At 36.5% G+C, this 12450-nt stretch overlaps 1 protein-coding gene and 1 non-coding gene across 3 annotated transcripts in view; one reads left to right on the top strand and one right to left on the bottom strand.

Moving 5' to 3' along the window:
* Window positions 1-4839: 4839 nt before the first annotated feature.
* Window positions 4840-12450, bottom strand: part of TAFA2 (TAFA chemokine like family member 2) — a 531569-nt gene continuing 523958 nt past the window's right edge. For both annotated transcript variants that reach the window (XM_061123303.1, XM_061123296.1), the window contains exon 5: window positions 4840-6913. In XM_061123303.1, coding sequence (XP_060979286.1) covers window positions 6902-6913 — 12 coding nt within the window. In that variant the 3' untranslated portion in view covers window positions 4840-6901. The remainder of the gene's footprint in view (window positions 6914-12450) is intronic.
* On the top strand, window positions 11787-11858 carry TRNAC-ACA (transfer RNA cysteine (anticodon ACA)). Its single transcript has one exon. It is a non-coding gene; the product is annotated as a tRNA-Cys (tRNA).

The following is a 12450-nucleotide window of genomic DNA, read 5'->3' as shown; positions in this document are numbered from 1 at the left end:
TTTTCTACTCTCCTTGGAGATTCCAAACTGAATTTTGTCCCTTGTATACTCAGCAGACAAAAATCTACTTAACACCTGAATGTGCCAATCCTTCACCCAGAGGCTTCTAGCATTATTTTCCTTGGCCTCATTACTAAATTTGTCTTCAGCTCCATCCATCTTTTTCTTTGCTTATCTGACAAAAGAAAGTTATTCCTCTCACACTAACCCTTCTGCTTAATGTTCCTAACCCCACCTGTTTCTCCTTCCTCCAGGATATTAATCCATCCCTCCCTTTATCAATTTCTCCTTCCCTACTGCCTCCTTGCACTCAGCCAATAAACCTTTCTGCCTTCACCTGTCAGAAAAAATATTTTCACTTCGTCAGAGACTAAGGTTACTCTTTTACCTTCCTTAAGTTCAGTTCAGTTCAGTCGCTCAGTCGTGTCTGACTCTTTGTGATCCCATGAATCGCAGCACGCCAGGCCTTTCTGTCCATCACAAACTCCCGGAGTTTACTCAAACTCATGCCCATTTACCTTCCTTACAGTCACTTAATTCCAGCGGTGGGGGAGGAAATTATTCAAATGCAATGCCTCTACATTGTCCCCTTCTATTTATTATTTGTAATGATACTAGCCAACTCCAAGCTCATTTATATCATATATAATTTTATTATTTTCTACCAACTTGACTTTACACCATTGCAGAACAAATGGGATTTTGACATTTTTCACAATGAAGGAACCACCATTGAGTAATACTATGTACAAGATAGTGTGCTGAGCATGTTACATGTATTAACTCACTGAATCTTCACAACAATCTTGTGAGGTGGATATCTTCATTTCATGAATCAGGACACTGAGACTTAGGTAATTTATCTCTCATTTGTCTATTTATGTTCTTAGAGTTATTAATTCTGTAAGCCTAAATAGCCAGGGACAAGCTGATAGTCATCTATGTGCTGCTCAACTTGTGATTGCTTTTTGACTCATGGTCTACCTACCTAAAGACACCTCTCTGTTGTCAGTCACCAAATACCTAAATACCAATGGCCTCTTTACCGTTCACATCCCCTTAGAATTTCTATGGGGTTTGATCCTGCTTATTCCCCATACATTTTATCTTTTTTCCATCTAGATAGGAACACCCCTATTTCCATTGATTCCTTTATATTTTTAGCCCTAGGTTCTTAACATGCCTCTCCTCCTTTCCTTCCCTCCATGACAGTATATATAAACATAGTCTAATTTCCATATTAAGAAAAATGCACCCTTTCAATTCTGCCTCTCTGACACAACCACTACACTACTTTTCTTTTTTATTCCCTTTGGAAATAGAAGGGGATTAAAAACATGTGCTATTTCCACTTTCAAATCTCTCATTTACTCTCCAACCCACTGAAATCTCAAATCTACAATAAACACTTCATTGAAATTGCTCTTTCCAAGACCAACACTCTCTAATTACAAATCCAATAAAACCTGTTCAATTCTTATCCAACATGATTTTTCTGAATGTTTCCTTGGCCCTTTGAACTCATTACGCTTAAAAAATGATCTCATCTCCACCTGCCACTCAACTCCCTTTTCTCCAGAGTTTTCTAGCATTTAACTAAATCTCAATTATCCCATTTTATTAGGCTCAGGACTATGTTCTCTTCCACATCTTAATTATACTCATCCAATCATCTTAATTATACTCATCCAATCATCCTACCCAACTTCTCACTTCTACCTTGGCAAAACCCTTCATTATTTCTTAACCCAGTGAAAGAAAGTGTTAGTCACTCAGTCATGTCTGACTCTTTGCAACCCCGTAGACTGTAGCCCACCAGGCTCCTCTGTCCATGGAATTCTCCAGGCAAGAATGCTGGAGTGGGTAGCCATTCCCTTCTCCAGGGGATCTTCCCAAAGCAGGGATTGAACCTGGGTCTCCTACATTGCAGGCAGATTATTTACCTTCTGAGCCACCAGGGAAATCACCCAAAGAGCTTTTTAAAAAATATTTGTGCCCAGATTCTAACCCTAAACCAATTAAGAGACTCTCAGAGAGTAGAGTTGGACATTGGTAGTTTTACATCTTTAAGTAATTTAAATTACAGCCAGGATTGATAGCCATTTGCTTCCCCACATTCTCTTCAAGGCAATAGTCCAAGCTCAGGCCCTCAGTAGCTCTCTGGGATTATGTTAGTAGCCTCTAACTTCTCTCCAAGCCCATAATCTCTCTTCTTTAAGACCTTCTATCACTTTTTGCTGAAATCTCTGAAACACAGCTTTGTAGTGCCCTGCTCACATAACTTCTAGAATAAAGTTCAATTGCTTTGTATAACAGATAAAACCTTCCAGAAGAATGTTTGACAAAGTGCATACCATTTAGTAATTTGAAATATAGTGAAGATTTGAAAAAAATCAAAACAAGTATGAAACACTTAAGTCTTCTCTGTACCGACATTCCTTTGATTAGCATAGTACCCTGAAGATGAACGGCATTAAAAAGTATCTATTGAACAGATTTTAAAGACCACTTTAAAAGCTAAACTTCACGTAACATGATTTAGCCAAATACGCTTGTGCCTAGTAGGAATTTAGTAAGTCAATTAGATGCTGGATAATTGTTAATACCTATACTACTTTTCAGTATCACACAAGGTAGTGAATAAAATCTGCTACCTCTACCCTTTTTTCAAAGCATTCTATATATTTAAAACAATAGAGAAAGAAGGGAAGGAAGGGCAGGATTGGAGGGAAAGGAGGGTAAGGAAGAAAAAAAGAAAAGAAAGGAGAGGAAGGCAGGTATGAAGTCAGACAGACAGACAAACCCATACTTTAATAGAAACAGTAATGTTCTCCTGTGAGTTCTCTATGTGGGTAAGGGGAACGGGAGAGGAGGGGAGAGAGCATGTATGTTGCCCTGATTTTTCAGTTTCTCTAAATGTCCTTTTTTCTAATCCTCTCTACATAAGTGGGTCAAAATGAGAAACATCTCCATGATAATAAATACTACTAGATATCTTTGCACATGTTGCTCTTTCAGATGGATATATGATCATGAGGGTTTCCCTGGTGGTTCAGATGGTAAAGAATCTGCCGGCAATGTGTGAGACCTGGGTTCTATCCCTGCTTGGGAAGATCCCCTGGAGAAGAGAACAGCTACCCACTCCAGTATTCTGGCCTGGAGAATTCCATGGACTGAGGAGCCTGGCAGGCTACAGTCTGTGGGTCGCAAAGAATCGGACATGACTGAGCGACTTTCACATATGATCATGAATTGAGAAAATGATCAAAACGTTTAAAAGATCATGACCCAGTTAATATCCTACTTGATCACTGTGATACTAACCATTGTGTACTATTAAAAGTCACAGTCCAATTATATAGCCTTGTATATATGGGGCTTGCTAAGAAAAATGAAGAACAGTAACAAACTCCTTTTTTATTTCAACCGTAGATACAGAATCTCAGACCTCTTCCTACCCAGTAATGCCAACTGCTAATTTGAAATCTTATATGGTACTGTTTGATGTTAAAACTGAAGGTTCCCATTGTGTTAAAGCAATAAGAATGTATAAAAATAAAATGACTCTATAGGATATCATTCTATAAATAGGAACTTAAAAAAAGTCATCACAAATCAAACACCTGTTGACCCATACTCTGTGTTACGACATACTGGAGTAGATATTTACCAAAGTAATTAAAAAGAATAGGATCATACATCATACATTATTGTTGTTTAGTCTCTAAATCATGTCTTACACTTTTGTGACCCCATAGACTGTAGCCATCCAGGCGCCTCTGTCCCTGGGATTTCCCGGGCAAGAATTCCAGAGTGGGTTGCCATTTCCTTCTCCAGGGGATCTGCCCAACCCAGGGATTGAACTCACATCTCCTGCATTGGCAGGTGGGTTCTTTAACACTGAACTACCAGGGAAACCCCAGGCACAAAAATAAACATACTCAAAGTGTATGTGGAACAAGTGAAGTCTGAAAAGTTCTGTATTTGAGAGGATAGTATTGTACCAATGTCAATTTCTCGGTTGTGTAAGATGTTATCACTAGGGAATGGTGGGGGAAGGGTACACAGAAGGCTTCTGAACTACTTTCATAACTTTTTATAAAAAATCTAAATTCAAAAGCAAAGCTATTTAAAGTAATTTAAAAGACTAAATCATAGCCATATTTGTTTTAATTAACACTCCCATATATGGTTGACCTTTGAACAATGCTAGGGTCAGGGGAGCTAACCCTCCTTGCAATTGTAAATCTACATATGACTTAGAATCCATCCTCCCTGTTTGTGATACTCCATATCCATGGTTCCTCCATATCCATGATTTCACCTCCCTGGAATTAACCTCAGATGGTGTAGTGCTGAAGTATTTACTGTTGGAAACAAGCCATGTGTATGTGGACCGAGGCAGTTAAAACCTGTGTTTTCAAGGGTCAACTGTATAATGAATTTCAAAGGATAAACAGTATATTCTTTTAGACAATTTTTTAATAGAATGAGTTTTGTATATGGCTAGCAAAAATTTACCAGTTGTGCTCATAGTCAAGATGTGAGCAAGTGGCACAAGTATAAATACATCTACTTCAATTGTTTCTTAGCAAAGAAGCAACCCAAATATTGGAACCTTGTGTAAATGGCAGGATTTGCCATGGATTTTTATAAAACAATTACAGAATATATGTCAGCTTTCCCATAAAATCAGAGGTTTTCCTGGATAGTAACTGAAGTGCTTTTAAAATAAAACACTGAAAAACAGATTCTCTGAAAATAACTCAGGAAAGAGAGTCCATTTTTATATTCCAATTTTATTCACCTTTTCTGAAGAGTCACAACATTACTGGGGATAATCTAGTTAGTATATTTGAAATTCCATTTATTTTTTCTATTGATATGCATGTAATACACTTGAATATAATACAGAATTTCCAGTGTTGTTTTAAAGGACATAGTTTTAAAAAGAGAGGCATGATCTATAATTTCAAACCTAGGACAAATTCATAATTTCCAAAATAATATAATTTTCCACTTTGTTCCAAAGAAATTAATATTATCACTGATGCAGAAACTCCAGCACAATTATTACTCCTTTCTTCACAAGTTCAGACAGTCTTGAACCATTGCAAAATTCACTCAGAACCATCTAATTGTATGCATAATGAAAATGGAAGAAGAAAGTCATTCCGTGGATTTATGGGCCAGTATACTTTAGTTCAATATCAAAAGTATACTTTACAAATTTCATGTTTAACAAATTTTACAGTGTTAGTCATTCTGCTGAGAAAAGATTCTGGGTAATATATTGGTATTGGAAGATTGTTACGAATTTACCCTGGAGAGCTTTGGTCTGTATGTCAGCCTCCATCATGGAAATCAACATATACATAATTGGCCATGTGAGTGAGTTTTAAAATCACAGAAGATACCCACACTCTCTCTAACATAATAGAATGTCTAATAGGACAATTTCTGAAGTATCTTCCTATTAATCTAAGATGAATAAAACACAGAAATTTCTCCCTTTACGATCCTTCAAACTGTACATTTACACAATATTATTACAGAATGGCTATGCAATTTCCATTCTTCTTTCCCTCCATATCACAAATGAAGCAAAATAAAAGTAGTATAAAATTATACATTCTGTGAATAACTTAGAAAAAAAAAGTTCATACGTGTTTAAGGCCTTGAAATATTTGTAAGATTTTCCCTTAGAACTGAAAACCACAGATGTTAAAAGGACTACAAAAACGTGGACAAAAACTGACCTAAGAAATTGTTTGAATGGGAAAACTATAAACAAATATTTATAAATTTGAGGCCAAGGAAATGAACAATTTATTCTACCAACAGACTGAATAAACAAATAGGCATTCAAACAGTCCTTGGGATCGAGCAAGAAACAGTCTTTTAAAAATGAGATAGAAAGGACAGGTTAAAAAAATATTAGAAGAAATCTAAGCGAATAACTTTCAAGCTAAGAAATCAAAACCCACATGCATCCCTGGCAATTTTTTGAAACTGAAGGTTACCTAAATACTTGACTGCTCACTGCTGATTTCTGTGAAGGGAAAAAGTAAAGATAGAAATAAAAGAAAAAGTTCACTTAAAAAAAAAAATCTCTGAAAGGGAATGTACTCTAGAGGTACCAAATAGGAGTATATAATGAAAATGGTAATTCAGTTCTAACTACTACCTATTTAACGGACAGGGAGCTGCAGTATTGTGTTAGCCTTGGGGAAGCATGTCAGCTTGTCTATACATTCTTATATGATTGATGTATTCAGATAACTATAACTTGCCAACAATAATTATTATCAATGGATATATATTTCCATTCCTTTAACAAAAGCAACTTTAAGATGTTAAAACATGTAGGCTTTCAGAGCTCCAAGGTTAGGATACAAATTAAATTGTCTCAGTCTACACCATGCCAGAAGAGAAGTTTGCAAAGGAAACGTCACTGAAGCCATGTACAATCCTAGCCAGCGAACACAGGACCAAGGAACAGGTCCATGACAGAAGGCCAGTGCACTTGAGAGACTTTCAGAAACAAGAAAGGCAGTCACATTTGGGGCCAAGAGCCCAAAGGGTAGGTGTCTCTGATACCATCCAGAAATGCCAACTCTTCAGATAGCAACTTCGAGTTCTTTTTTTAAGTACAATTATACAAGTTGAACACAGTTCAAATCTGATGAAATCTTCATGATACTGAAGTTCATGTAGGACTTCTAAAAAGTCTTGATTCCAAGAAGCTGATTATGAGCCATGAAATCCCCCAGATGTAATAGACTCCAGAGTGCCACTTCGGAGCTGTATAAAATTTTTCCTTCAAGATCACCTCATGAATTACGTTTGTATGCATATGTTCAATGTAATCAGCCTTGAGGATCACTTGATTTCACCTTGGTTAATGGGTTACCTACAAAGAAAAAGAAAGTAGAATCATTTCATAACAGCTATCATCTTAAAACTCTACACAATTAAGTATTAGAAATGAATAGTAAAAACTCAAAAGTGCTGGTATTTGCTATATTAAATAAATTACTGACTTTTAAAGGACTACCATAGTTAGGTATTTATAGCTTATTAAAATTATTTTCTCTATTATTTCATAATATTTTTGAGAGCCATTTGGAATTATCCAAGTGACTCCAGCAGTGACCAGGAAGATCTCAACTGGAGAAGTTACCCCTTTTGGACCCAAAGGATGATTCTGGAATCCCTGTTCTTTGCATAGACTTGGTGAACATAACCCAGAGATCATACACTTCATGCCAGGAGTCAGTGAAGGAAAGACTTGCTCTTAGGAATCCTATCAGACCACATCTTCAAGAAAGCCCTTGGGATTTCGTTCCATAAAACCCATTCTTGAAATAGTTGAAAAGTTGAATGCTTATTTGACTCAATTGCATTTCAGAAAATCAACTATTCATAAGTCAAAAAAAATTGGGGAGAAAAACAATTATAGTATAATCCTTTACCAAATTTTAATGGTCCCCAAAATTTCTCATGAGATTGATTAGAGCAGTATTATTAATGCTATTGCACATATTACTGAGGCAGAATCATGTCGATTTTCACAGGTACTCAAGTCAAAAGAATGTTTATTTACAGGAAAAAAAGAAGAAGAATAGCCAGAATACCTAATATGTACATAGACATCATTATATGCATGCAGAAGAAGTATGATACAAACAGAGACAAAGATTTCTGCTGTGTCAATGAATTTCTAGTTATGCTCTGAATACCATGGTACTTAGGATTGCCTAACAGTTCTTTTCCAGTGATGCTTACAACAAAAAGTGAATTTCTAAAAATTATTGTGGATATTTTTATTTCATTAAGTAACATAGTTACTTATCTTTTCACGAAACATTTGCCAAAAGACAGGTTGTCGTTTTGTTTGTAGTTTGATCAACTATGAAAAATAGAAACATAAAGTAACAGGATGCTGCTCTGCCATGGCTGGTTTCAAATTACAGTATAAAAGAAAGGTGTAAAATTCAAACATACATAATTCTGCAGGAGGCAGCAACCATGTTTGTGTCTCTTCGGTCAGTTTCACTCTCAAAGAAGGAGCTTCTGCCTGCAAATCTGTAGCTTCTTACTCCCATGCACAGAGAAGGACTGAACTGATGATGGGTGATACAAACATAATGGGCCTGCTGGCCTCTAGAGATTCTGGGAGCAGGGGTGTCTTAGACAGGGCAGCGATTTTATTATCAATTTGTCTGCCACTCAGTGGTTATTTTACACAAGTTCTGTGAAGGGCTCCCAGTCTGGGAGTCAGTGTAAGAAGAATATGGCGGGGCGGAGGGGGGGGGGCGGGTGGTGGCATATATTTCTATGGTCATTAGGTGTCATAGGTTGCTAATGAAGATAGCTCATCATTGTGAAAAATACAGAAATTTTATTTTTATGATACACTTTCTTGACAAACATTGATTTAACACAGTCTTTGATTTCCAGTGGCTGAGAAAATTCACCTGCCTTTTCTGAAAATTCTCCTCTTGGTTGCAGGAAGAAATCACTGTGTAATGTAATATGGGCACCAGTGTTTGAAATGACAGGAATAATGAAGAGCACAAATGATTTAGCCTCTGGAGAGATTCAGCACTGGCCACTCGAGAGACACACTGCAAAAACTCCAGGAAAGTGAATAACACATCCTCTTGAACCACTACAAGCCCAAATTCTAAGTAATCTATTGGTGGGTATGGCGGACACATTCTTACATCTTCATTCCAAGGTAAGCATTTTGTTCTGCTGGTTTATATAAAGCTGAGGAGTGATTCTCTCAACTATTTATGTTTCTAAAGCTTTATTTTCACATAATTTTAATTTCAAATAATTTAAAAAGCAGCTATCAAATTGACAGTATAAAACCAAGGACTTATATATCTGAAATATCATTTTCTTCCATCTCAGTAGAGGAAACATAAGTATACACAAACACAACTGTACAATCCAGATCCTCATAAATATACATTTATATTATGCTGTGAATTATATATATATGTACATTTACATTTCTATCAGCTAAAATAATTGCTAGAAAACTAAGCTTGACTCAAAGGAGTAATTGTCTAAATAAGCATGGATTGAAACAATGAAAGCTTTTCCTTTTCTCTAATTTTGCACAATGCTTCCTAGTTTCCTAGTGTTTTAATCCTAAAAAAACCCACATTTTATGAGATGAAGAGAAACTGGCAATTTATTTTAGGTATGATGTTTGTAAATGATGTGATTTTGATCAGAGGGCCACTGTGGTTGGGCATATGATTGCTGGATTTAGGTCAGTGTGGCAATAATGACACTGGCTGTGTCATGAAATATCTGGGCCCCACAGTTTCCAGGGTGTAGAACGGGAATAATCTTGTTAGCCTCACAGTGTTCCTGTGAGGATCAAGTGTATTTATGAAAACCTAGCTATCTCAACTACGAAGTACCATAAAAATAAAAGTTATAGAGTTGGGATCGTTTTTTTTTTTTTTCTTTCAATACATAAATCTTTAACAAGAGAACCACTAAAAGTAGAATGGGAGGGTCCTACTAACAGACAAGCTAGAGGACTGCATTTTAGCAATTCAGACAAAGGGTGTCATAATTTGCCCTTTCCAATGAAATATAAATATGAACATATATCATCACCCTCCCTGACAACCTCCAGATTTGTACCAAACAAAATGGCAAAGCCAAAGATTTTAAAACAGGCAGATGATTCTGAATACAGGTACATTATCACCAACTTTCACCATCTAATATGCAAGATCCAAGTAACATTTTAAAATAATTGTCTAAAATTTAATACAAAAAACTGCATTTATGGTTTTTATGCTCATTAACTCCAAGTGACTCATAGTTAAATTCTGACATGCTAATGGGGGAGAAATGATTTCCATTTTACCCTTTATAGATGATAAACTGAAACTTCATTTTTTTTTAAACTGAAATTTCTTGATATGAAAGATCTCAGGCAATACTTATACAATGAAACATTTAAAAAAATTTTCTTTCACTTAAAAGTAAGTTTTTAGGACACCAAATGAAACACTGCCTTTTTTTTTTAGAACTTAAATATTATTCTCTGTTCACTCAAGCCCTATCTTTTGGAAGAGGCCAACTAGTAAAAGTTGTACCTTCTAAGGAGGCTTTTCAGCAAGTTTTCAGTGACTAAAAGCAGGTTGCAAAAAAAAATCACTTTTACAGGATAGGGAATAGCATTTACTATCATGAATTCACTGTCTTCTCATTCTGAGGGCAATAGATATAACATACTGCATGAGAGAAATGGTCCTACGATCATCACGGATATGCCTTGAGCTTCATACACTGTAATCACTCTGAGTAAATCTGCCTTTCCAAAGGCAGTATTCTACACAGCTGTTCTTTTTCATGCAACTTTTATTTGTGTGTGCTGCACATCAGCCAATTCGGTAAGTGAAACTGCTGGGCTGCCGAACATGTGCAATAATAATAATCACTAGTATTGTTATTTCTAGTCACAAGCACCAAGCTACCTTGGTAATGAGCCAACAGCATGAAGACGCTAATCCGGTAACATTCAATAAAAAGCACTAATTTTTTTTTTTTTTAGATGAGAGCATCCATTTATTTCTTCCAGTCGAACAAATCTACTATAGGGCTCTCTGATTTCTCAATAATTCATGCTAAAATCATGTCTTTTAAGTCTGCTCACCAATTTAAATTGAGAAACCAAAACCAGGTAAATGGCATAGTTGAGATTAAGTGAAGTCAACTGTTTTACACCTGTGTAAGCTCAGTCATGTCCGACTCTTCACCTGCAGCCTGCAAGGGTCCTCTACCCGCAGATTTTCCCAGGCAACGGTATGGGAGCAGGTTGCCATTTCCTACTCCATACTGTATTCATTTTGTATTTTGAGCATTGGGTTAGATCCTCTGCCTATCTTCAAGGTAAAATAAATTTAAAAGGCTAAAAATGAAAAATATTCAAGAATCTATTCTGTCCCCAAATGTAAAAGATGCTCTGATGCGTCTATACAGTTCCTAACATCGTTATATGTATGGAGTCTACAGTTCTTTCTACCCTGTTTAAGTCACGCTGACTAGGTTACCAATGGGAGACAGTACACTGTGGGGAGAGACAAAGTGATGAGTACTGTGAGCTCTGCAGACAGACTGCCTGAGTCCAGATCGCTGCCTTACTTTCTCACACTGTGGGGTTGAAATAAATTATTTAAACCCCTGAGCCATAGTCTCCCCATGTGAAATACAAAAATGGTATTATCAGCCCTCACAAGTTTGCTATTGTAATTAAATCAGATAATCCCAGCAAAGCGTCAGTCCAGGCAAATGCTTTTTAAATATTAACAGGTAGTAACAGTAGTAATTCCCAAATAACACTCAGAAGATGGTACATAGGATATCTATGGCAGAGGACGTTACATCTTGTTTCTCTACAAATACTGATTTAATTAGTTAATTTTCTGTCTTCTAGTAACTGAATTTGCAATCATTCATTTCATATGCTGTTAATCAAAGTCATATGATGGTAGTTATCTATCAAGAAGAGAGCACTATTGTTTTGGCTGGCTTTGGGAGAGACTGTCTTTTCAGCCAAGGTGAGAAGGTATTTAATGGTCAAAAAGGATATACTCTGAAGCCAGGCTGTGTAGGCTCAATGTTTCATTCTGCTGATAACTCAGCATGTGACCTCGAATAAAATAGCTATAATATTAGTACCTACATCATAGGGTTGTATGAGCTGAGGAAAAATAAGCTAATTAGTCAAGTGCTTATATTCCAAGACTTCCCTGGTAGCTCAGACGGTAAAGCGTCTGCCTACAATGCAGGAGACCCAGGTTCAATCCCTGGGCTGGGAAGATTCCCCTGGAGAAGGAAATGGCAACCCACTCCAGTATTCCTGCCTGGGAAATCCCATGGACGGAGGAGCCTGGCGGGCTACAGTCCACGGGGTCGCTGAGTAAGACATGACTGAGCAACTAACACAGAGAATTATATTCCAAGGTACATGATGAGCATTATGTAAGTGGTAACTGTTATTATTCAGATATGGATACATTACTAGGCAGCTGAATGCACTGAATTCTTAGTTTTGCTCTCAATTATTTCTGGGCATACGTTACTAGTCTTTATAGGCAATTCCATTATTGGTCTTTCTGATGAATCAGCTGCCATCAAACTCTGAATGCAGGAAAAATATTTAGGAAATTAGCACTGTACTTTAACCATCTAGGCTTAAAAATAAATGTGGTATAATTATGCCAAACAAAATGCAGATTTGTAAATTTCCTTATTCATTATGGTTCTTCTGATGTAGTTGAATTCTATCCCACATCTCAGATTTTTTTTTTAATTTTAGATATTCACTTTGACCATCTGCCTAAGTTTGCGAAATCAATGCCAAAACTCCACAATATATATGTGAATCTTATCATATTAGCTTAATTTACA

Source organism: Dama dama, chromosome 3 (assembly GCF_033118175.1).
Source record: "Dama dama isolate Ldn47 chromosome 3, ASM3311817v1, whole genome shotgun sequence".
NCBI classification, from domain to species: Eukaryota; Metazoa; Chordata; class Mammalia; order Artiodactyla; family Cervidae; genus Dama; species Dama dama.
This window is presented reverse-complemented; position numbering and strand designations above follow the sequence as displayed.